This window comes from Charadrius vociferus, unplaced genomic scaffold (genome assembly GCF_000708025.1).
Source record: "Charadrius vociferus isolate BGI_N301 unplaced genomic scaffold, ASM70802v2 scaffold561, whole genome shotgun sequence".
Lineage (NCBI taxonomy): Eukaryota > Metazoa > Chordata > Aves > Charadriiformes > Charadriidae > Charadrius > Charadrius vociferus.
In genome coordinates this window covers 374,566-397,856 of record NW_009646848.1, presented here as the reverse complement: position 1 = coordinate 397,856, position 23,291 = coordinate 374,566, and the positions used below count along the sequence as shown (strand labels likewise).

The 23,291-nt window shown below is 42.9% G+C and overlaps 1 protein-coding gene across 1 annotated transcript in view; it reads left to right on the top strand.

Annotated features, from left to right (window-relative positions):
- Positions 1-1,240: 1,240 nt before the first annotated feature.
- The window catches only part of TEAD4 (TEA domain family member 4), a 45,455-nt gene continuing 23,404 nt past the window's right edge, over positions 1,241-23,291 (top strand). The window contains exons 1-3 of the mRNA XM_009894104.1: positions 1,241-1,494; positions 20,160-20,224; positions 21,437-21,499. Coding sequence (XP_009892406.1) covers positions 1,488-1,494; positions 20,160-20,224; positions 21,437-21,499 — 135 coding nt within the window. The 5' untranslated portion in view covers positions 1,241-1,487. The remainder of the gene's footprint in view (positions 1,495-20,159; positions 20,225-21,436; positions 21,500-23,291) is intronic.

Sequence of the window (23,291 nt, the reverse complement as noted above, 5' to 3'; positions counted from 1 at the left end):
CTCTTGTTCAGTGCAGGTTTGATGATTCTTTTGCTCTTGCAAAAAAAGCCTTGTTCTGACTTTCCTGCTATCCAGCTCAATGTGGTGATATGCAGGGAAGTTTTGAACACTCATTTAACTGCATTCTTTGTAGCTCAGATAACAAAACTATTAACAAAGTAAACGAACAGCCTTGGTACTAAGGCAGGGGAATTATCTGTGTTTTTAGAAGCCATTTGTTTTCTGTATGGTTGACTGGAAGTGTCTGTATGGTCTGAAGTTGCTTTCTGAATGAGTGTTTTTGCAGCTCTACTCAATGACTTCAGCCTCTGCTGTAGGTGTTTATAAATTAGACTTCTATAGTCTGCTTCTATAAGTAGACTATAATTCATTGTAGTTTTCAAGAGCCAGCAGCTGTCTGCTTAGGTTCAATGAGAAACCAGTTTTTGCTCCTGCCCAGTGGCAAATCTAATAGCCTGAGACTGGTAAAGGATGAGGGAGCAGAGAGGCACAGAGCGCTGAATGCATTTGCCCAAGGTCGCTCTGAAGATGAGCAGTAGAAACAGACGAAGCGCCTAGGATTCTTTAGGATTCTTGACCTACAACCTAGTGCCTTTATCCTTTTACTCATGGTGCCTTCTGCTCCTGCCAGGATATAGTGCTGAGATTTGGGAGACATTGCATTAAACTGTCTGGCTCCAGGAATCGCTTTTTAGAAGTGCAGCTGATCCTTGAGAAGAAGAAATGTCAGTGTTAAAAATGACACCGAGTACTAACTCTGATCCAGTGAAACAGTATCTAAGAAAATTTCAACCCCCAGTGCTCAGTGATGACTAGATAATTCATCACTGCTTCATTTTGTATAGTCTTTCACACGGACTGAATTCTTGTATGTGTTCTTCAGAAAGTTACACAGATAATGATAGCAGAGGGAGAAAGAAATTAGGAGACAAAGGCACAGGCAAGACGACATGGCATCTGAGGACAATTGGGAAGTGATGGAGTTAACGAACCAAAGAGATATGGGAGCAAGATGTTTTGTCATAAGGATTTGTAGAAAAGGTTTTAATCTGAACATTAATAGAAATCAAGCATGTGGTTGAGTTACCTCGTTTAGTTTAAGGTAACCTTGAAGTTAAAACCCTTCTCACTGAGTGGTGGGCGGGTTTTTTTTTTAAACTTTCTTTTCCTTTAGTATCTCCTCATTTTCCTAGAGAGGAGGGCTTCTAACTGACAGATGGGCTGTGTTTGTCATCACAGGTTCTGAGTCTGCTTCTCCACGTGGCACCTTGGAGTTTCTAGCTGGCACCATTACCTCCAACGAGTGGAGTTCTCCCACCTCCCCTGAGGGGAGCAACGACTCGGGGGGCAGCGAGGCCTTGGACAAACCCATTGACAATGACGCTGAGGGTGTGTGGAGTCCGGACATTGAGCAGAGCTTCCAGGAAGCGCTAGCCATCTACCCACCATGTGGACGGCGGAAGATTATCTTGTCAGACGAAGGCAAGATGTATGGTAAGGAGAAAGAAAGGGCACATCTCAACACTCCAGGCAACATGCCCTGTGCAGGCCACTTTCCTTGTACCAAATGATGTTCTGAATGAACTTGTTTCTCTCAAGAGATCCCAAGTTGATGCAGTTGGTTGCTTCAAGTTGTATTTAGGAAAATCAGTGAAGACTTTAACATTCACAGATCAGAAAGAATTACAGATGTCTCTTTCAGGGGAGTATTAACAATGTAGATCCCAGAGTTGGGTGTGCCGCTGAACTAATCTTTGGATAGATATCATGTAATGGCTTCATGGTGTGACTAAGTCTATCTTCTATGGTATCTCTCACTGCTGTCTCCAACATTCTTGTTATCCTAACAGGTGCCTCTGGTGCTAAAGGGCAGAAGGTCAGCCCCTGAACCCCTGAATGGCTCTGCTGGTGATATGCAAACACCTAGTGTTAACTAGCTACACTTTTCAGATCTTAAGAAGGGCAGAAAACAGATCTCTGGCTGCTCCCTTTCATTGTAGTTTGCCTTCTTATAACCCTGACATAAGTGTCTTTCACCTGTGGATTCTTCTCAGCCAGCTAGCTAGATACCCAGCCCTGAATGCAGAGAAGCGCTGGCTTGCAGCTGCATCAGAGGTCAACTTTTTAGGTGGTAGACATGATTTTGAATTGGATTTTCGAGCTGTTCCACAGTTAACATTTCTCTCTTGATTTTGTCCGCAAAAAAGCTGGTATGGGCTGGATTCTTTAGCTCAGTATTGGAAGAAGCCACCTGGTACTTGCGTGACTAAAAAGCAAAGGTTGAGAGTGCACAATACTTGGTTAAAAGTCCCAAGGTGTGAAAACTGTGCCTCAAAGCACTAGCAAGGATCTTACGAAGGCAGCCCTCTTCCTGCCCAGTCAGTGTTTGCTTTTTTCACTTTACATTGGATCTGTGTGTCTGCAGGCCCCATCATGGCAGCACCTTGCCCTGAAGCATCTGGAGCACTTCACAAGTCGTTCTGCAGGTTTCTGTCCACCCATGGGGCCATTGTTCCCTGAGCTAAGGAATAGATTGCTCTCACTATGGGGGCATGGGTGGGGACTTGTTTACACAGCCTTATCTACCATGGATGGTTTTACTGGGTACATACATCATTGTATCTGTACAGAGCCATATATAAGGCTGATTGCCCTGGGGCTCAGCAAGTGTCAATATTCTGATGTAGACATCAATTCCTGCTCTGTGCTGGCACAAATATTTTTTGGTTGTGCTGTGGAACCGATCAGGGAACTGATCCAGCTTAAAACTAACACAGCCAGAAAGGGAAGGGGGAGGACGACGGGGGAGTGAACTTAAGTTTGGATATGCCCCCTAATTTGTTTCACTGCACAGTGCTTGTGCTGCTACTTAGAGAAAGGATGATGAGAGTGGGAATGAGCAGTCATGGTTGAGGTGAGGGTAGGACTGCTTCTTTCAGAAGAAATGCTTGCTAAATATGTTATTCAAACCAAAATATTATTTGAAAATCCACCCTGTGGTTATTAAGCATAGATTAGTAACATGCTTCTTGCCACTGTAAGTCTGCACTAGTTTTCATGACAGGTGTCCTAAAATTAGTGGTGAAAAATTACAGTTGTGTTTTAAGTCTGCCTTCATTTACTAATCGTTCTGCATAGTCGCTGAAATACTTCAGCTTTGGAGTGAATGTGTCAGAGCAGAGAGCAAAATGGGTAAGAAAAGAAAAGTGGGAACAAAAGTAAAAATGAAGTAGAAAAGATTACAGAAACCAACAAGACTTAGCTGAGGCCTTACTGGTGTTTAGTGGAAAGTCTCTTGTTAACTACATTGGTGAGCTGCAGAAGGTAAATAACCCGCTTGCAGGGTGAAAAGTTTAGGCTAGGCTCTGGGAGAAGACATGAACAGCTTTTCTGCAAGTCCCCCCCCACTACTCCAAATGGGTTGGTGTCCCTGCTTGCCTTCACTGCACCTGTTCCCAGCCTGGATGGTTGGTTCAATGTGCTCCTGACAGAACCTGAGGCACTGATTTATGCCCTCCTTTGCTTACTAGACTCCAGGATCCATGCCAAGGAAGCGGGGCCCCGCCTGGGATCTATAGAAAGATATGACCGGGCAGGGAGAATAAATATAGTCCCTGATTTAATCTTCACTGCATATGAGCCAGCTCACGGAACAGGACAAGCTGTATGTGGGGCCGGCCCTGCCTCCAAAGGACGGTTGTTTAGCTGTCCCGTGACAGACTTGCATGGAACTCATTGAACCAAGGGGCGAGGTGTTACAGAGAACTCTATATATGCCCCTTTCTCTTCACAAAAGGAGAACTATTTCACTGTTTCCCACTGAGGAGTGGCTCCTGTGGTACTACTCTTGGGCATGATGTTCCAGGTCCCAGGATCTCTTCTATGTGTAGTTTATATACTTGTCACCTGTTTTGAGGCAATCTGTTATCAGTTTAAAGTTAGTAGCTTTTACCAGCAAGCTGAAATGCACCAAGCCAATATGAAGAACTTGCACTATTTTGTTTGCATACACTTAAAATTGCACAGAAAGGTGTGTTTCTGGCTATATACAGGCCTCGTGCTCATGTTCCCTAGCTTCTGCCGAGTTGGCTTCCTTCTTGCAGTTCTTTAGATGACACTGTACTGATTGCTGAGTGGACATGATTCCTACTTCACCTAGAAGTCAGCCAAGCTCTTCTCTGCACGTTGACAATCTGTGTCTTGATGCCTTTGCTGCCTTCTTTTTGTTTCATTATCTTTTTCCATCCTAGACATGTTCCATTAGAGGCAGCAGCATCCTGACTGAATAAACTCATACCACAGCACTGCTGTGGGTACAAGCCCTCACTGTCCTCTCCAGTCTCTACTTACCACCTGCTCAAGGCACAAAAACCTGTCTTGTCTGATATGGGATGCTCTCTTTTCTCCTAATCGTTGTGTTGACATTAGCATCGGTGATTCTAGGGCACCATTAACTCACTGATCTGGTGCCTTCTGGTACCACTAAGGTCCCACAGGATCATTTTTATAAGTGTTGCTTGCCTGTTACTCCCCTTACTATGGGGGTACTGTATTAGAAATCTAGCTCTTGCATTTTCCAACTGGGTATTTCCATGGGAGAAATAATACCTGTAGCATTTGTACCAAATAAACAATCACAGAATTCAGTGTTATAGTCACTACCTCCTGGCGTCTTCAGTACTGGTCTAGAGAAAGGAGAGGGAAAAAGCTTAGTACCTTTGTGTGATTTGCATGGAGATGTTAAATAGAGCAAGTCTCCCAACACTACTGAGGACAAAGAAATACAAATTAGTAACTAGCAAAGTGATATTTATTTTGACAAAACAGTGCTGGGGCCTTGATTTACAAGTGAGGAAGTAAGAGCTTGAAAGAACTGAGCTACTGCCTCAGCTGTCCAGTGTTCCCTTCTGCTGCACAAGTGTCTGGCTTGGAGCACCTTTTTCTAAGAGGAGCTAGAATTGGCGGCTGTTTGTTGGGTTGCTGCGCTGCAGGAGGCAGTAGTTTAGCAGCTGGTTTACAAACAGCTCAGCCATTTCTGTGCTGAGCTGGGAGGAGGGGGAGTGGGATGCGCAGACAGCTGGGGGCAGGAAATACTTAAAGATGTCCAAAAGCTTAGAGGCTGAGTGATAGAAGGATAGTTAACCATGTTACTAGTTAAAACCTGGAGCAGGCAGTGAACTGCAAAGACTTGAGCTAGCAACATGAACTAAGCTGGCATAAAAGGTCCATCTGATGCCGAAAACTACCCTATCACGGGTGGTCCCTCCCACCCCTGTTCTGAAGTGACTAGGTAAATTTGCAGGATATTGGCTTCATCTCAAAGGGTTGTGTTATCAGTTAATTTTTTCCCCAATCTCAAAAAGTCACTAAAAATAAAGCTGAAAAGCAAACAAACTCAAAGAAGCACAAAACATACAATGCCTGTACCAGTTGATAAACAGTACTTCTCCTTGAGGGGAGGGAAAAGCATGGTAGCTATTACAACTGTGAAAACCTTCAAGGTGTCAGTCTTCAAATGCTTTCTTCTGTATCTAGTTTAGTATCTCACCTGATGATGTTTCAGTCAAAGCAATTGGAACATGCTGAGAATGTGCTCAGTTGTCACCGAACTGGCTGGCCCAAGTAATTGCAAAATTTGGATTTCGGCTGTGATATCTCAGACAGATAATTCTGCAGTTCCTGTCCCTTCCGTTATTGTGACCTAGTGAACTGTAGAACAGCCCTTTATCCCACAGTTTGGGTAACAAAAATTAATCTCCCATTTTAAACACTAGAAGACAGATGAAACTTAGATTTGTGGACAGTCAGTCAGGATGCAGACTCTTCCCTCATCATTTTCCTGGTGGTAGGTGTGACATTCTTGGAATTCTTGGAGTTGCTCAATATCAAGGTTTTGTTTCAGACTCAGCTTTCAACTTCGCTTTTGTGTGGTTCTAGTTCTTTGTCATCGACTAGATGACAATCTCCAGATTTCTGGAGACCTTTGCAACAGCTGGCGTTGGTCAAGTTGGTTTTTTTTCCATCTCCTTTGTATGTCAAGTTTAGGGTTCTTTATGTTAAACTGTATGTCAGTTTAATTGGTGTTTTCTCCATGCAAACATAAAAAGAAATATTTTTCCATGAGTTCCAAGCATTTCCTAAATATTGAGAAATTTACTACCTTTGAAATGCCAACCAACCAGGAAATTGCTTACTGTTGCAGTTAATAGTACTGGCTGTAGTAGTAGTAGTAGTACTTTCCTTAACATACTTAGAACTGAACAGAAATATATTAGCAGTTTTACTGTGTATTACATGTTATCAAAATTATTGTGACTAATTTTTGGGGGGGTTTATTCTATTGTTTCTCTAAAGGGCACATACTTTTTCCTGTCCCTTTTGATTTTTAGCAGCTTTGTAGTCCCATTTTTATCTGTCAGGCTTAAAACCAAGTGTGTTGTGCAGGGTTATGTTTTCCTCACTTCGTATGTCTGCAGCCAGAGCTTTCATCATGTTCAAGTAACTTCCTTCATTAGCAACATTACATTACCCTTTTGACTCTTTCTCTGACTTTTTGATTTCTAGATTTCAAATGTTCAGTAATTCTCCCAAGATGGAGTTGATCTGTAGTGGTATATTGTCAGCAAAGGATTTGTTCTGATTTTTTTGGCGTTGTAAATAACACAGCTAGTTTAAATGATTTCTAGTTTAGTAAGCCAGTCTTATGCTTTGTAGCTGTATCCACTCATCTACTTTGTACCTGAGAAGACTGTCTCAGTTTAATTTGTCAACCTTTTCCCTTGTTGCAAGTCATTGCTTTGCTTCTGGATAAATTTATGTGTTTCCATTTTTTTTCTGAAAAGTTTAGTATAAAAGCCTTAGTGGTGGGGGGTTTTTTTGGCTTTTTTTTTTTTTTTTTTACATTTTAAAAAACACTGCATACTTTGACAATTGGATCCAAATATTTCCAGTTGCTAATCTGATCTTGAATACAAAACCCATTCATTTACATTTAAAAGTTCAGATTTAATTAAAAACCTGAGAAAAAAAAATCAGACATGGAAAATGAAAATTAATAATATCCACTCTCTTTGGTTTTTTTTTTTTTTTTTAAACATATGGAGAGCTCTCTTCTGGACAGGTTTTTGCTAACACATTACCAGAAAGATCTCAAAAACATGGAGTGAGTTCTGAGAAGAGCAACAAGCATACCAGACCTAACATTGAGCTCTGGGAGTTGAAGGGACTGATTTAGGAGGAAAGATTAAAGTAGCTAAATATACATAGCTTGGCTAAGCGATGACTGAAAGGTGGAGGGTGGGGGGACACATAATAACGGTCTAAAAATATTTGAAGGGTGTTAACATTTAGGAGGGAGAGGGATTTTATGTGGAACATGTGAGCATGACTAGGATTAATGGGAGAGAAAGAAGGAATATAGGATGGATATCGGCAGAAGCTTCCTGACAGCATGGTGCTCAGTGCTGAGGTATCTCTCTTCTGTAAGGAGTTAGGCTGGAAATGCTGTTGTTCGCGACTTTATAAATTGTATCAGACAAAACTATAAGGAACATATTTGTAAAACTAGTCCCGAGTAACGGGGGGTGCGTATGTGGGTTTTGTATGAATGCGAGGTAGATTCTAGATTAGACGTACTATGATTTTACACAGGAAACTGAGAACAGTGGGTATTAGGTGGTGACTGAATATTGGTTTCCACTGTGAATATCTGCAGTTTTTTTCAAAATTGTTAGTATTATGATTTATACTATGTGTGCTTTTGTGACATGAACAAGTTTATTAGACCGATGGACACAGGTCCTTTCTCAGGACTGAAACAGAAAGAGCAAACTTCAAGATAAATACAAGGAGTGCTTTCTCAGAATTTGACTTGATTCTGTTGATTAGTCAGACATTGGGTAGAGAAGGGTGACAGCATTTCTCAAGCAAGGGGCTGCACATACACAGAGGGAGCTGATAAGTGTCAATATGGAGATTCTGTGGAGACCTGGCATAGGAAAAAAGGAGCTTTCTAATTTCTACGGTGAGAGTAAGCAAAACCTATCACATGAACTCTCTTTTAAAGTATCTTTCAAAGGAATGCCTTATTGCTGGAGGGCATGTATGACATATAACTTAACAGAACTTTATTAAAGTATCCCTACACATGTGTTAAGCAAAACCAGTACAAGACAATATAACCTTTTCAGGTTCTAGTGCCTTAAGGGGTGCCCCAAAGAGAAGGAAAGCTGCTTGATCAAAAAAAGACAATTTTTGATCAAGAAGAGGCAATATTCTCGTTCATGTTGGATCCAGCTAATGAGCACAGGAGAACTAGGTCTGTCTCTCGGTGTAAACAGTTGCTCATTAGCTAATCCATAACAAGCCCCGTATTGTCTGTGTATGGTGAGGATCTGGGCAGCAGAACTGGGAAGGCTGTGTGCAGTTTGTGCCCGGACAGATGGTCTTGTAAGTCTGTTGGTCACTGGCAGAGCTGACTTAAACCTCTGGGGCCTGGGCACACCTGCTGCTGAAGGGTGAATAGCCAGCAGCTGTCCCTCATTGCTGTCACCTTGAACTTGTGACCCATCTTCTGGGTACTCCTTCAGATTCTCTGAGGCTCACTGCATGCATGGTCTTGCTCTGCCTCTGCCTTCTGGAACAGAAAGTGACGTCAGTGAAAAGTTTTCGTGCGAAGCATCTGTAGAATCACTCTTCTTTCCTCTCTAGTGTGATTTGTACAGTAATTGTAAAGCCCTTTTCAGGAGCTCACGTTGTAGTCTGTGGACTGGAGTGCCAGGACCGTACCCAGTGCTTGATGGGATAACCCAGTAGGAATGACCCAAGTTGTTGACTGCAAGTGGCTGTAGATGTAGGCCTATTTCTAAGCCTGACAATATTACAGGGAAACACACATGCATATGTGGTATTTAGCACAATGTTGCCTTCACCCTTGACTGGGGATTATGAGCCTTACCGCATATGAAAACTGCATGATCATCTTTAGTTGAAGATTCCTAGGAAATAGTGCTGGGAGAGACCTTCATCAAAGGCCATCTCATCTGTTCCTGTGCCCAGAGGCAGTGCCAGCTGTACTTAAACTGTTCATGTCTAGTCTGATCCTTTATGGCTAAGATTGGAGGAAAGCAATTTGACAATTCTAGATATAGTAGCTTTCATCTGTAAGGTAGTGGAAGCACCTAGATATCTGCAAATTTTCTTCTGGATCCATATGTATTTTTAGGTATTCCTGAAGCTTAAATGGTTTTGTTATCCTCTTCTTCCTGCTCTCCTGTCACTGCCTGGATCGTGGTTGCCCAGCTATCTATCGGACTTACGCTGTAAACTCAGTCAGGGAACAGATGTTTAAAGAATGTAGAGCAGAATTGCTCCAGTGTTAGGAGCAGAAAGAAAGCAGGGGGGAAATACCAGAAACCACTGTAAGGAAATTTTATGAGCTTGGCAGAGTTCCGCTATTACCCAGACCAGTTCCTGGGTAGCTACCCAGTTATGAACCCTGCATTTCTGCTAGGCTTTTCTGTCCACCTTCTCTTTTTCACCTGTTACAGGATATGACATGTTTAACAACTATTTTTGCTAGTGCTGGGATGGTGTAAAACTGTTCTGTGTTGAGACCAAGAATATATTTCCGTCAGAAACAGTGAGATGACCTAACAGTTCTCTGCAGAAGAAAAGAGGGAGTTGCCACTTCTGTTTCCTTGCTCCCCTGCTCTGCTCCCGGTTTTGTGCTCCCAATCTTTAGAATAGCTTTAGTTTCCAGCAGACTCCTTGCTCTGATCCATTTTAGCTTGCTCAACCAATAGCAAACCACTCTGGCAAAATGAGCTGGACACATTTCTGCCAGATTAGAGAGGTGAACTGACCTGTGGATCAATTTGGTGAGAGGGAGTTAGGGGGGGAAAAAAGCAAACACTTTTTTAGCAGCAGCCAGCTGTTCATTTAAGCTGAAACTATAACTTGATGGTTTAAAGTAATCATGGGCAATGACTGCACTGTAAATTATTACGGCAAAACCTGAAGATGGGTAAAGTGGCAGCCACTCTGCTTACAAAATCAGTATTCATTTATTCATACAATGCAAGAGCAGTCTCTGGGTTCTTTTGCTCTCCTTGAAGCTGCAGTATAATTTTCAGTCAGTTGGCTGGGGCTGGGTCCTGGTGTAGTCTTACATGTCAAGTGAAGCAGTCACAACTCCTCACAGGACTAAGCCAGATGCCTCGAGAACTGCATGGTTCTGTGCTGGTCACGCAGCAAGTGGCTGCATGGATCTCATGAACCCCTTTTACCTCCGATTTCTGTGATAGCTGATGCTTTGAGTACTTGGTCAGCCTCTCATCTGCGCCTGTGCACAAGATTAGCACTTGGGCGGAAATCTGCCAAAAAAAAAAAGCATACTATTGGTGCCAGCAGAGGCAGCTGACTGCAAAACGAGGAGGAGGAGACTTGCTGAAGTTTTTTTGCTATCCTTTGAGGTAATATCACTGAAGCACTACTGAGAGTTCCTTTCAGATACCTTGCAGCTATTGGAAGTTATTGAAACAAGTAGACAAGACGTTTATTGACCTAAGAAAGAGTTTAGCAGATGTCTGGGTCTGTGGTGTAGAACTTGGACTCACGGGAACTGGCAGATATTGTTATAGTTAAGTGTTAGTTTCAGTGCTACCCTCAAATGCCATGTTTTTCTGAACCTGGGCCTTAGTTTTGTAGCTGTATAACATTATCATTCTCAGAAGTCCTAAGAGACTGTAAGTTCTTTTACATGCCTTTCTAGGTAGGATTGTTATTGGCAGTTTCAGGTGTTATCTGACACACTCTCTGGCATATGAAGGACTCATTACTATATGGAGCTGCTTTGATTGTGGGATTTCCCAGCCAAACTGAACGTAAACAATCTCTATAAGATCCTCATCAGCCTTGCTCTGGGAAGCACCAGAACAAGTCCCAGCTCTGTTCTGTTGCAGCCCTTAATGTGTATATGGAAGAGTACTTACTGGATGGATTATCTTACATTTCTATGGCCTGAGGTGATAATGTGGGAAAACACAGCTGATGAGGACATTCAGTTTATACACTGAAAAACTGTATTAAAGACTGAGGGGTGGTGAAGAGCTGTGTAGGCTGGAGCTTCCCATTAGGCTGATAGTGAGGGATTGCTGCATGCATGCATACGTTGTTGTGCCTTAGTAAAAGTTCATCTTTACAAGGTATAACTCCACATGTCTTTGGGGCAGTAATTAGGAGGTACTTTAACTCTGTCTAGCCTTTAGACAAATGATGCAAGCAAAGGAAGAGCCTTGCCTATTGTCCTACCTGTCTGTATGCGTGTAAGGGTTAGGTGGAGTACAGTGACAGGCTACAGTTTCTCTGGTGGTGAAAGTGGTTTAAAAAGTTCTGCCCTGATCCTCTGTTCTCTCTGCTGTGCCAGTGCTATGGTTAATATGGCCACAAAATGAACTAGCCCACCAATCCAATTAAAAATAGGCTGATTGGGGAAAACCAAAACCAACAACAAAATCCACATCGGGGGGGCCTATTTTTGAATTTTTGGTGATTAGAGTGGTGCGTGTCAGTTCTTACCCCCTGCCTCCCCTCGCCCTCTTCCAGCAATTTCATTGGTACAGCTGCACACAGGAGTTGATGGAATATTACAGGAGGAGAAATGACCAGCTGAGGAGAGGGGAACCTTTTCAGGTCGTAATGTTGATTTTTTTTTTTTTCCTTTCTTTTTTTTTTTTTTTTCCCCCTCTATAACTACACCCATGGTGATTGAGTTTTCATTTGTCTCCACTCCTTGTTTGGAACCAATAAGAAGCTTCCCAAAACCTTCAGGGTCTGTAATTATTATCCCTCAGTCGCCTGGTGTGAAGTGTCTTAAACTGGCCATCAAAAACCAGCAGTTTCTAAATGGGGATAGCACTTCTTGTGTTTCTAGGTGTGAATTTAGGTTATATAGAGGAAAAGGAGAGGAATAACTTTTCCAGTAAAAGGCCTTTTACGCAAGATGGGGTTTCAGCGTTTTGACCAGTTAGTAAATGAGACGACTTGAGTTTTATGACCTCAGACAGATCGATCACCTGACTGCCATTTCACCATGTGAGATGCTTGACTGGCACGTTCTGCCCAGCAAATAAAGCTTCAACTTCTTTGTCATTTCAGAAGAGGAAGGAGCTCAGCACTCGCATTGTCAAATGATGAAAACAGGTATGCCGGGGAAGAGCTGATGATGTGATGGTGCTCATCACTTCAATATCATATTTTCAGGGACCTGTTTTGTTTATTTTTTCAGAAGTACTGGCTCAGCTTTCTTTAGGTCTCCCATCTCAAAATCCCCTTATTGTAGGGACTGCATGAGCTCATGGAATCTTCTTGTGGAAGGTTAATACTGAGCAAATTCAAGCATGGAATAAATGGTCAGGATGAGGACATTTTCTTCTCACAGCTGAATATAAAATTCTCTGGTATGTGTGACTGTGCTATGGGAACTCGAACCTGACTATTAAGCACTGATGTTCTGCATTGGTGAGGGGAGAGATGTCTTTGTAGGACAGGCCAGCGCAGTAAAATGCAGTATGGTTTTCTATTGTCTCTTTCATGGGAAGCGATCCCAGTATGATGGTCACAGTGGTGTATTAAGTTCTTTTATTGCCTCCTGAATACAGTTTTCTGGATTCAGTGTAGAAGTTAGGAATAAAAATACAGGCTGTTTAAAAAAAAAAAAAAGTGCGCCTTGAAAGGAGCTTGATCATAGTGAACTTCATTATTATTAATATATTAGCTGAAGAGTTGTCTCCCGCTCCTAACTAAAAATAAATGTGCTGTTCCTAAGACTGTCCGCTGCCCTTGGGGCTTCTTCCCACAGGGATTTGCCACACTTGCAGTCCAGATAAATGGGCAAAACAAGACGCCATGCTGCATTACTTGCTCAGTATGTTTAGTTTATTGGTTCCAACAAAGACTGAAGACCAGTGAAGAGCAAACAACAGAAGTTAGACGTTAATGGTTGGGGGGTGAGGATAGAGGTGGAAAGACAGGGATGAACAGGGAGATGGTTACTGGAGAATTCTTATTGACTTTGGGGATAGCCTCCACTCCGGTAGTAGAATTAATAGTAAAAGCAGGAGCTGAAACAGAGAAGGAGGGAAGGACTGAGCCTTTGAAAGAGTTTAGGTGCTGAACGTCATCACTGTATTATAAAAGTTGTATACCAACACAAAGCTCAGAAAAAGGACGAGAAGGACCTATAGGAAAGAGAGAGGCCAAAGTCTAAAACTTCATTAACAAGTTTCCTGAAAAAGAGATTTTAAGGTTGAAAGCAAGCATGATGAGTAACCAAGAAAGATGTGACATTAATGGTTGCTAAAAGACAAGGAAGATTGTAAGGGATGAAGGGAACCCAGACCAGACAAGGAAAGGTCATGTACTGCATTTTCTCTTGCCTTGAAAAAGCTGGGTTGGGAAATTGGGAAGCTAGCAGAATTTTCTCACTAAGGCTTTGGTAATAAAAGATGGTTTGTTTGTGATGAAGGGAAAGTCTAATAAAAATAGCATTAGAACTAATGTTAAGGATTATATCATTAAGAGTTGAGTGTCTGTGCATCTTGATGAGAAGATAGGATTAGCCATCAGAAAGACAAAAATGTCTTTTCTGAAACATGCAGCCCTTTTTCTGGAAAAGGTGATGCCCAGGAAGGCATTCTTTGTAGCTGGGAGGAGGAAGCAAGGCTGTGCAGGGAGGTATGGAGAGGGGCAGACCCCACTGGCAGTCGGTCCCATATTGTACATGTACATGTGAACATAACACACACTGCTTTTACCTTAAGTGTCATTCTGGTAAGACTTGCTCGGCAGTTTAGCTTCGTATGCACAGCGAAAGATTGATTTGGTGGGCAGCTGAGGTGTCCTTAAATTCCCTCTTGTGTCTAGATTTATTTGTCATGCTGTCTGATGCACACAGTTCATTATGTTTATGTTGATTCTAATCAATGTTTAACTAAATGCTTAGCAAGTTCAGGAGACAGCCACGTCCCAGGAGCTATCATTATATGGCACAAAGAGATTGAAACGATAGTTGAGATGGCTTCCTTGACCTTGCTTTGATTAACCTTTCACTGGATACAGCTGGATAGTTGCTTCTGTAGTTCTCTTATCTTTGCTGCACTTCACAGGTAGGCGCATATGTTTGCTTTGGGTACAGAAACGATAGCGCTACCAAGAAGCAGATATTTTCATGCAGTTTCCTACTGGAAGTATTTTGCAGAAATCATTGAGTTCTTTGCTCATGCTCATCACAGAAGAGAGGCTTTTGGTTCTATTTTCTTTGGCAACAGGCGTGTGAGGAAGTATAAGGCTTAAAGCGATGCTTTATCTGCCTCTTGTACAAGCAGTAATGTACCATTACTAGCAGAAAGGCAGCATGAAGCTTTGAGGTAGGACTGCGAAATGCTGTGGGGAATTTCCTTGATTTTTTTTTTTTTTTTTCCCCCACCCTTCCTTACAGGCAGACACTGCTGTCCTCTTATATTGAAAGAAGCACAGGTGTAGAATGGAAAATCAAAAAGCCTCTTTATTCACTTCTCTTAGCAACACCTTCCTGGATAACTACTGAATGTAAAATTTTGCAATTTAGTGTAAGACAGAGTGGGAGCTACACTGATGCCCTTGGAAATTTATGTTAGGAGTGAGAGGTAGAGAACATAAGAGAGTATCTCTTTACTCCTTTTTTCATGCCATGTTTTCACAGGGAAGGCTACAGGGAGGATAAAGAGCTTTCGGGTGCTGCGCTGCAGTTGGTATGTTGGCTAGAGCTGCATGAAACCCAATGCGCAGTTTCAACAGAGGAGGCACAACTGTTGGCAGGTTCTGGTGACCATGGCAGGCCTCAGCAGGAGTTATTCTAAGAACACAACATATGATCAGATTACTGAGGGACACTTTACATGGCTCTAAAAAATGAACCGTCCGATGGTTTATGACAGCTCTGCCTGTTTCAGCCAAGTGAGGAGTGCTAGTCTTTGCTGACCCTGCAGCCGGCGTAGTGAAACAAAGAAACTGCTTTCCAGAGGCTGCAAACCTACAGGTTTCCAGCAGCAGAATACCTGCTTACATCTAACTTTTGGTAAGAAAAACAAAAGACATTTAGGACTTGCTTCTCTTGCAGTTTTGATTCATGGTTCTTGTTGCAGAGCTTGGCAGAGCTTGTTACTGGGCTTGGCAATTTGCATAGTTCTATATTTAGTAATCCCTGCAATGCTAATGTCTTTGTAGAGTGGTCTGGGTTTTTTTGCTACCACTATCTTTATTAGCTTAATGTACTCTGTCACCTTTATGTTTTTTTCCTGGATCTGTGGGGACACAATTCTGGAAGAGGAAGGCTGTATGAGAGGTGGTGGCAAGTGGGAAGTGAATTCTTAAACTGGAAATTCTGAGGATCCACATTTTGAATACTCTCTCTAGAGAATTTCTATGCCAGCTTCTAATATGTGCAATTTATACAACAGTTTCCCCTCCCTCTAGTCTTCTCCAGTGAAGTACATGGCTCTGGAATTTTTGCTGATGTTGTCAAAGACAAACAGTTAAGCACACACTTAGGGAAGCACCTCCCACTTTCCCAGGCTCAACTACAGTTTATTGCCTCTCCTCTCCGCTTCCTAGTCTCAGCTTCCCTTGTTTTGTTCTCTGTAACACTCAGTCCCTCCTAATTCCTTTGATGAGGTGCTGGGTAGCACAGGAGGTTGGGGTCACTGTGTAAAGGTTTCTTTCTGCCAGTCCTTGCTTTTTAGTTTTTTTCTCTGGTGCTTCTTGCTGCTACTCTGCTCCTACATGGGTTCTCGTTGGGCTGCAGTTCTCTCAGGGTTGTCCCTTCTCTGCATGGGTCCTCCGCGGGCTGCAGGTACCTCAAAGTGTACTCCTTCTGCCACAGAGCACCTCTTTCCAAGAGTACTTTTCGAGCCACGTCCCCTGCCACGTGTCTCTTTCTTGTTCCTTTCCTCCAAATGTGTCTTTTTACATATCTTGCATTTCTCTTCCTGTGCATCTTCACGTGTCTCCTTTTTGTCGTTCCTTTTGTGTGCCTCCTCACGTGTCTCCTGCCCCTTTCCAAAATATGTTTGAGCAAAGGTAGCTTGTGCTCCTCTGACTGGTTGAGGTTTTGATGGATTGTTGTTTTCATCCATTTTGGAAATGGCTGGCATCAACTGTGACAAGCATGGGGCTGTTCATGGCATCCTCTCAGACATTCTCCCTGCAGCCCTCTACTGCTGAAGCAGAATAGTGCTTTGTCAGACTGCTCAGTCTGTACAATTTCTTGACTTTCATGGAAACACAACAAAGCTAAATTTGCTCCACAGCATTTCTTACATCTGGTTGAGAATCCATTTAAATTAGTTTTGCAAGGATGACCCATATTTGAGCCAGTGTCTGGAAAGTTTCCATGGGTTCAAATTGTTAGTATAGCCCAATATGCACCCTTTAAAAGTTTGCCTGAAATTCTCCACATCCACTTCTTCTCAAGGCTAGCTTTTCCTCTCTCTTCCATTAACTCATTCCTCTTGCCCCTCAAAGGTTCATCTTGGTGTATATAAATTTTCCTTCTTATTTCCTTACAGATAATGGGATTTGGGCACCTTGTTTTGTGTTGCACATTTTCCACCTCTGATGTGTGTCAAACTGTCTTTCTGAAATTTTGTATATGTCAGCATCTGTGCAAGAAGAATCGCTTCTGTTGTTTCTTACCTTTCAACTTAGATCCATGTCCAACAGTTGGAGGCTTTGAAAAGCCATAAATGTTATTCTTGGCACTAGAAAAAGGTGGTGTTGGGTATGTGTCGCAGGTAATTGGTCTCGGCTTTGTATAAATGGTTACATTGGTTGGAAAAGCAGCCATGTGGAAGGTAGCATAACAGCATCTGCTCCCATCAAACTCTCCTGGGCATGTCACCGTGCTCATGCTGAAACCGTGGGAACTGAAGAAGTCAGTGGTTACATGCTGGGCACTGTGTTTCTGGGACAAGAAATAGTTCCCAATATGTGCATAGAGGAGCTGTTTTCTTTTCTCAGCTACAGACCTGATTCTTCTCCTAGGGGAATAAGGAGAGCTTCTGTAATGACACCATTAGCAAAAGATTAAGATCTGTAAACATAAAATGCTTTCCCATCCCTATGTGTGCTTTTGTTATGTTTCTTGAACAGAGCTTAAATGCAGTCATGGACATTTACATTCGTCTGTTTCGGAAACAGTTGGAATTAGGAGCTTCCCCAGCCCTTCCCTAAAGAGTTGGGTGGTCAGTCTCTAGCACAAAGTCCTTCCTTGCAATCATTTTGTTTGGGGCTGAGTTAAATGGGTTTAAAATAAAAACAAGTGATAACTTTTTCATGGAATATTAAACTACTGGAATAAATATTTCACCTATTTTCACTGCTTGCCTTTTTGACTTATGTGGTGTCCTAACATAAAAGTTGTCCGTTCAGCCCATAAACTTTCCATAGAAAATACATGTTTTTTTTATAATTTTGTTATAATAAATTTCACAAAAGCTGTGGCTTTGCTTCCCAGTTTATTCCTGCTTCATTCCTCAGACACTTGCAGCCAGATGTCTCACAGCCTTGCACTTCCCACTACCAACTTTGTATTTAGGTACTGTATCACTACTAGTGTGGTCACCACAAATGTATTATTTTGCAAAGCCTGCTCTCTCTGTCATGTTTGCAGCCTAGAGTTCAGAAGTGTAGCTGCTGCTTTTCTTTTTCTGCTCTGTATTCCTCCATCTCCAGGAAGAGAATAAAATTTGTCTGCTTAGATTTGATACATGGGAGCCAGTGTATGGAACCTGCATAGTCTGCCTCATGTCTTAGTGTCCACTCTCAAACAGTGCTGTGAATCAGGTCTAAGCTTGCTTCTCCCATTCACTGCTAAAGTTGGCTGTAGCTCAGCCGTCTGTGCTTCTCTTTCTGATTTTTAAATCCTGGATATGAATCTTCTGCAGTTTCCTGCTCTCATTCTAAGCAATTTCAAATTCTGTACGAGTGACCCTGTAGCTTCACGTTTCATTGGCCATTTCATTCATGTTGCTGTTACTGCCATTTCCCTCACCTGTCACTATGACAGTCTTTTCTTTATATCTCTGCATTGGCCTCTCCTCTCACATTGAACATAAAGCTACTTGTCTTCGTTTCCCTCGGTCCTGAGGGGCCTAATCTCACTGTGTCAACTCTTAAAATCAAGGTGTAAAACATAACTGTCTTCAGCCTGCAATGGATGGTTGTTCCATAATCGGACAAGGATTTCTTCACCTCTTCCAGCCTGTGCCCCACCTTCCTGTTTATGGGAGCTCCTTAAAACTTCCACAAAGCTAAGCCTCCTTCTCTCTATCTCTTCTGAAGAATGCTCCTTTTTTGGGATGCCTGCAAGAGCCTGAAAGCACTTTTAATTCACTGTATCATGTCACACTGATAAATTCTGTGTAAATATTTCCATGTACTTCCCCATTGTTATTTATTTTCTTCTGCTTAGAGTCACAGAATGACAGACTCATTTAGGTTGGAAGGGATCTCTTCAGATTGTTTAGTTAGGCCCTACTGCTCAAGCAGGTTTCCCAGGATTTTGTTCAGTCAAGTTTTGAGTATGTCCAAGGATGGGGACTCTGCAACCTTTCTGGGCAGCCTGTGCTAGTGTTTGACCACACTTACAGTAAAATGTTTTGTGGTTTTTTTTTTTTTTTTTTTTCTTTTTCGTGTTTTGGTTTGTGCCTGTTGTTTCTTGTCCTCTCACTGGGCACTATTAAGAGGAGGCTGGCTCCATCTTCTTTGTTGCCTCCCATCTCCCATTTATCAATATGCATTGATAAAACTCCCCCTGAATCTTCTCCATGCTGGGCAGTCCCAGTTCTCTGAGCCTCTCCACGCATGAAAGATTCTCCAGTCCCTTAATCATTTTTGTTGACTTTTTGCTGGACTCAGTCCAGTATGTCCACATCTTTCGCGTGCCGAGGAGCTCAGAACTTGATGCAGTACTCCAGATGCTGCCTCAACAGTGCTGAGTAGAAATGAAGAATTACCTCCCTTAACCTGTTGGGAGCAATCCTTGTAATGCAGCCTGGGATGCTGTTGGCCGCCTTTGCCACGAGAGTACATTGCTGGCTCATTGTCAGCTTGTTGTCAACCAGGACCCCCAAGTCCTTTTCTGCAGAGCTGCTTTCGCAGTGGTCAGTCCCTTGCATGTACTGGTACTCGAGGTTATTTTTCCCCAGGTACAGGACTTTGCATTTTCCTTTGTTGAACTTCATGAGTTTCCTGTCAGCCCAATTCTTCTGAATGGCAGCATACCCATCAGCCTCTTCACAGTTTTGTATTGTGTGAACTGGCTGAGGGTGCACTATGTCCAGGTCATTGATGAAGATTTTGAACAGTATTTGCCTCAGTACACCCCTAGAGACTTGCCTCTAACTGGTCTTTTTGCCACTGGGCCATCCATTCAGCCAGTTTTCAATCGACCTCCTTGTCTGATTATCTAACCCATACTTTGTCAGGTTGCCTATGAGGATGTTATGGGAGACAACATCAAAAGCCTTACTAGAGTCACTGTATATACAGCTCTGTACTCATTCACCAAGATAGCCACCTTGCTGTAGAAACTCATGTTGGTCAAGTATGATTTCCCATTGGTAAATCCATGTGGACTTCTAATCACCTTTTTGTCCTTCATGTATCTGGAAATGGTTTCCAGGATTACGTGCTCCATCACTTCCCAGGGGCTGAGGTGAAGCTGACTGGCCTGTTGTTTCCTGGATCTTTCTTCTTGCCTTTCTGAATGTTTTAGGAACAGTGGCTTTCCTTTTTCTTCTTTGTACTGGTGATCTTGATCCATGTTTACAGCTTCTGCACACTGTGGTAATGTAATTATTAAGCAAAGAGTATGATTCTCCTTTTTATTGGTAATTTTAAACTATACAGATGCAAACTGGGAAGTAGAATTTGCAGCCCAAAGTTCTGGTCCTAAAACTCAGATCTCTGCTATGTAAACTAACGAGTCCCTTTCTAAGAGAGAAAATAGTGTGACAGAGTATCACCCCACTGCTGATCTCTATAGATATAATTCCATTGTGCAGCTTTTCCCTGGGCCCATAGCTTTCTAAACTTTTATTTGTATTATTTCTCTGTTTTAGGCCGAAATGAGCTGATTGCCCGCTATATTAAGCTGAGAACAGGGAAAACACGCACAAGGAAACAGGTAAGTGTAAAGCTTTCCCTGTAAACATTAGCTTCTTTGGACCACTAGACATAATGATGGCTTATAAGAACAAATCCCGTGCTGTTTCTGGCTTTGCTGGAAAGAGGTGGTTGTGCTGAGTTGATTAATAAGAACGGTGGGAAGAGTTGGCTCAGGCATTTTACAGTAGAACTGCAATGCTCATGTCTCCCAGCCACATCACGATGCACAATTTTTTCTACTGTTAAACAGTGTGTGGTTTTATTTGTTTGGTCTTACAAATGAACGTTTTGGTGAACATCAGTGGTCCTCTAGCTGGGGCAGGACTCTTTACAAGGGCATATAGTGATAAGACAAGGGGGAATGGATATAAACCGGAAGAGGGCAGGTTTAGATTAAACACTAGGAAGAAATTTTTTACTTTGAGGTTTGTAAGGCGCTGGAACAGGTTGCCCAGAGAGGTTGTTGAGGCCCCATCCCTGGAGGTGTTTAAGGCCAGGCTGGATGTGGCCTTGGGCAATCTAGTCTAGTGAGAGGTGTCCCCGTCTATGGCAGGGGGGTTGGAACTCGATGATCTTCAAGGTCCCTTCCAACCTAAACCATTCTATGATTCTATATGAAGATTCTTTGTTCAGCCCAGACAGATGGACAGCAATTGTGATTTTGAAAACACCTGGCACACACGGGATGGAAATCTTCATAATTTGGGAATGACAGTCCCAGACTATGCTGGATAAAGCATTGAGCAACCTAGACCTGCTTTGGGTAGGGGGTTGGTGGATGACATCCAGAAGTTCCTTCCAACCTTAATCATTCTATGATGCATTTTGACCCACATTAGATATGAGGAGGTTCTGAGAATCATTATCTAGCCACCAGAGTTATGGAGCATGCGTTTCCCTTCTCCCAAGAGGAGGCCAAGATAAGGAGCAAAGAGATCAGAACCCTCAGTCTCTAGATTTAAGAATGAGTTCTTTAGTTTTAGAGGAGGTTTCTGATTCGATAAAGCCATTTGAATTGGAAAAGGCCTTAATGGCCCATCTTTGCTGGTCTCCCACCTCATTTCATGACTCCTAAGTTATGTTCAGAAAAGCTTCTCATTGCTACCTCAACCCTCCTCCCCTTAACCCTAAATAACTTCCTATTCCACAAGGTGCCTAAAGTATGCTTACTTCTGCAAGTAGCTACCAAGTAGTCCTCTGGAATAAAGATGGATTTTGTCTTTCAATGCAGGTATCTAGTCACATCCAGGTCCTGGCAAGGCGGAAAGCTAGAGAGATCCAAGCCAAGCTCAAGGTATGATGGGTGTTCTTTAACATATCATGCAAGCCCCCTGAGTCAGCCATTCCCTCATCCATTCCCTGTCTGAGTAGCCTTAAAAAAGGGTGAGATATGTCTCTGAACTGTAGTAAGCTGGGGAGGAAAAGGTACTTCCCAGGAAGTATCGTGCAAACACTTGTATTGTAGTAGCTCTGTGACGTCTGGAGCAATTCTATTTAAAGAATAAAGAAACAATAACTTTAATTTTTATGTGTCTGGTTTCTACCTCTGGCTTACGCTGCTGTCATCCAAGTCTGAAAGACCCTTAGACTTGGGAATATGCAAAGAGTGTTTTCCTGAGAAGGAGTGGTTTATGGTTAGAAATACAGACAAGTAATCCGTCCCTGGTGTTGTGGTTGCCTTAGGAAAGGGTAGCTTTACTGTTACTGCAGTGCTAGTTCCACCTGTACTAGTGGTAGTGATGTGGAGTTGTCCTTGAGAAAGTGTTCTGAGTTGGCATAACCACTGAGAGGAAGCAATAAAGCCAGCTGGCATCTTCTCAGGTAAAATGGTGCCAGCTGAACAGACTTTGCCCCTTGATTAATTCAGACCTAATTTGAAGAGGCCTGGGCTAATGAGAAAGAAAATGGTTGACTACTTGCTTGAGCAAATCTGCGTTTTACTTTCTATAGGAAGAGCTCTGAGATCACCCTGATGAACTGATACCTCTTGACATTTATTTCCACTCAGATTTGAAGCAGGGAGATGGTTTTTGAGCTCAGACTGAATTGCCAGAAATGTCAAGAAGGTTGAGTTGATGGGTGACAATGGCACAAGAGGGTGTCCCTTGTTAGAATGTGAGCCATCCAGAAAGGGCTTGCCAAGCAGGATGTGAGGTCTGGTCCTCATTACGTATCACTGAGACAGACAGACAGAGAAGGAAGGTACATGCTGACCTTCCTGATTTGGCATAGAAATAAGTGATCTGGAGGGAAGTGTGTTTGCTTCCCTGATCTTCCATGCTTCAGCTGATGATGAGGATCTTGTCAGCCCAGTCCAATCCTGACTGTTGAGTGGATGGCTGTCAGTGCTTCCTCTTGGCTGTCTGGGCAGCTCCTCCCTGGGCACCAGAAGTGGACTGTCTGCGAGTGAACTGCTGGCACTCGGTCTTGACCAGTGCTAAAGTGCATGCATCTCTCTTGCAAGCAGTGATTACCTTTAAGTCATGACTGTACCCCCCACATCCCATCTCCAGGTCCATTTTGGAAAATGGTGTTGTATCTGTCATTAGCCTGTTGTGTTTCCAGCTGCTCTGATAAAGGGAAGGAGCCACAAATTACAACTACCTAATTCAGTGCTTCTAGGTAGGGCTGCCTGAGCTTGAAACCTGTGGTGCCGTTAAGTGGACAATTCAGGTGGAGGCCTGCTTGAGAGGCAAGTCAGAGCGAGTAGGAAACAACAACTGCCCGGGGTGTTAAAAGATTTACTGCTGCTTATATCTGTAACCTTGATTCCGTTCCTTGCATGTCACAGCTCTGGGATTTGGCATGATTGAAAAGCCAGTCAGCCGAGCCTGTTTCCACTTAGCACACAGGAGCTGGCCGGTTTTGTTCTCAGGGAACGATGGTTTCTTGGGGAGCTCCATGGAGCCATTGGTTGTTCTCCTTTTACACCACCCTAGGCCATGCTGTGAGCTCTGCCCAGCTGCCTGCAGTGAACCATTCCTCAGTACCAGACTGTTTCTTTCTGCCTGCAGAGGCAAGTCTGTAGCACTGATTCAACTCATTTACTTCTTTGCTTTCGCTAGTCATTTTCATAGAGCAAGGAA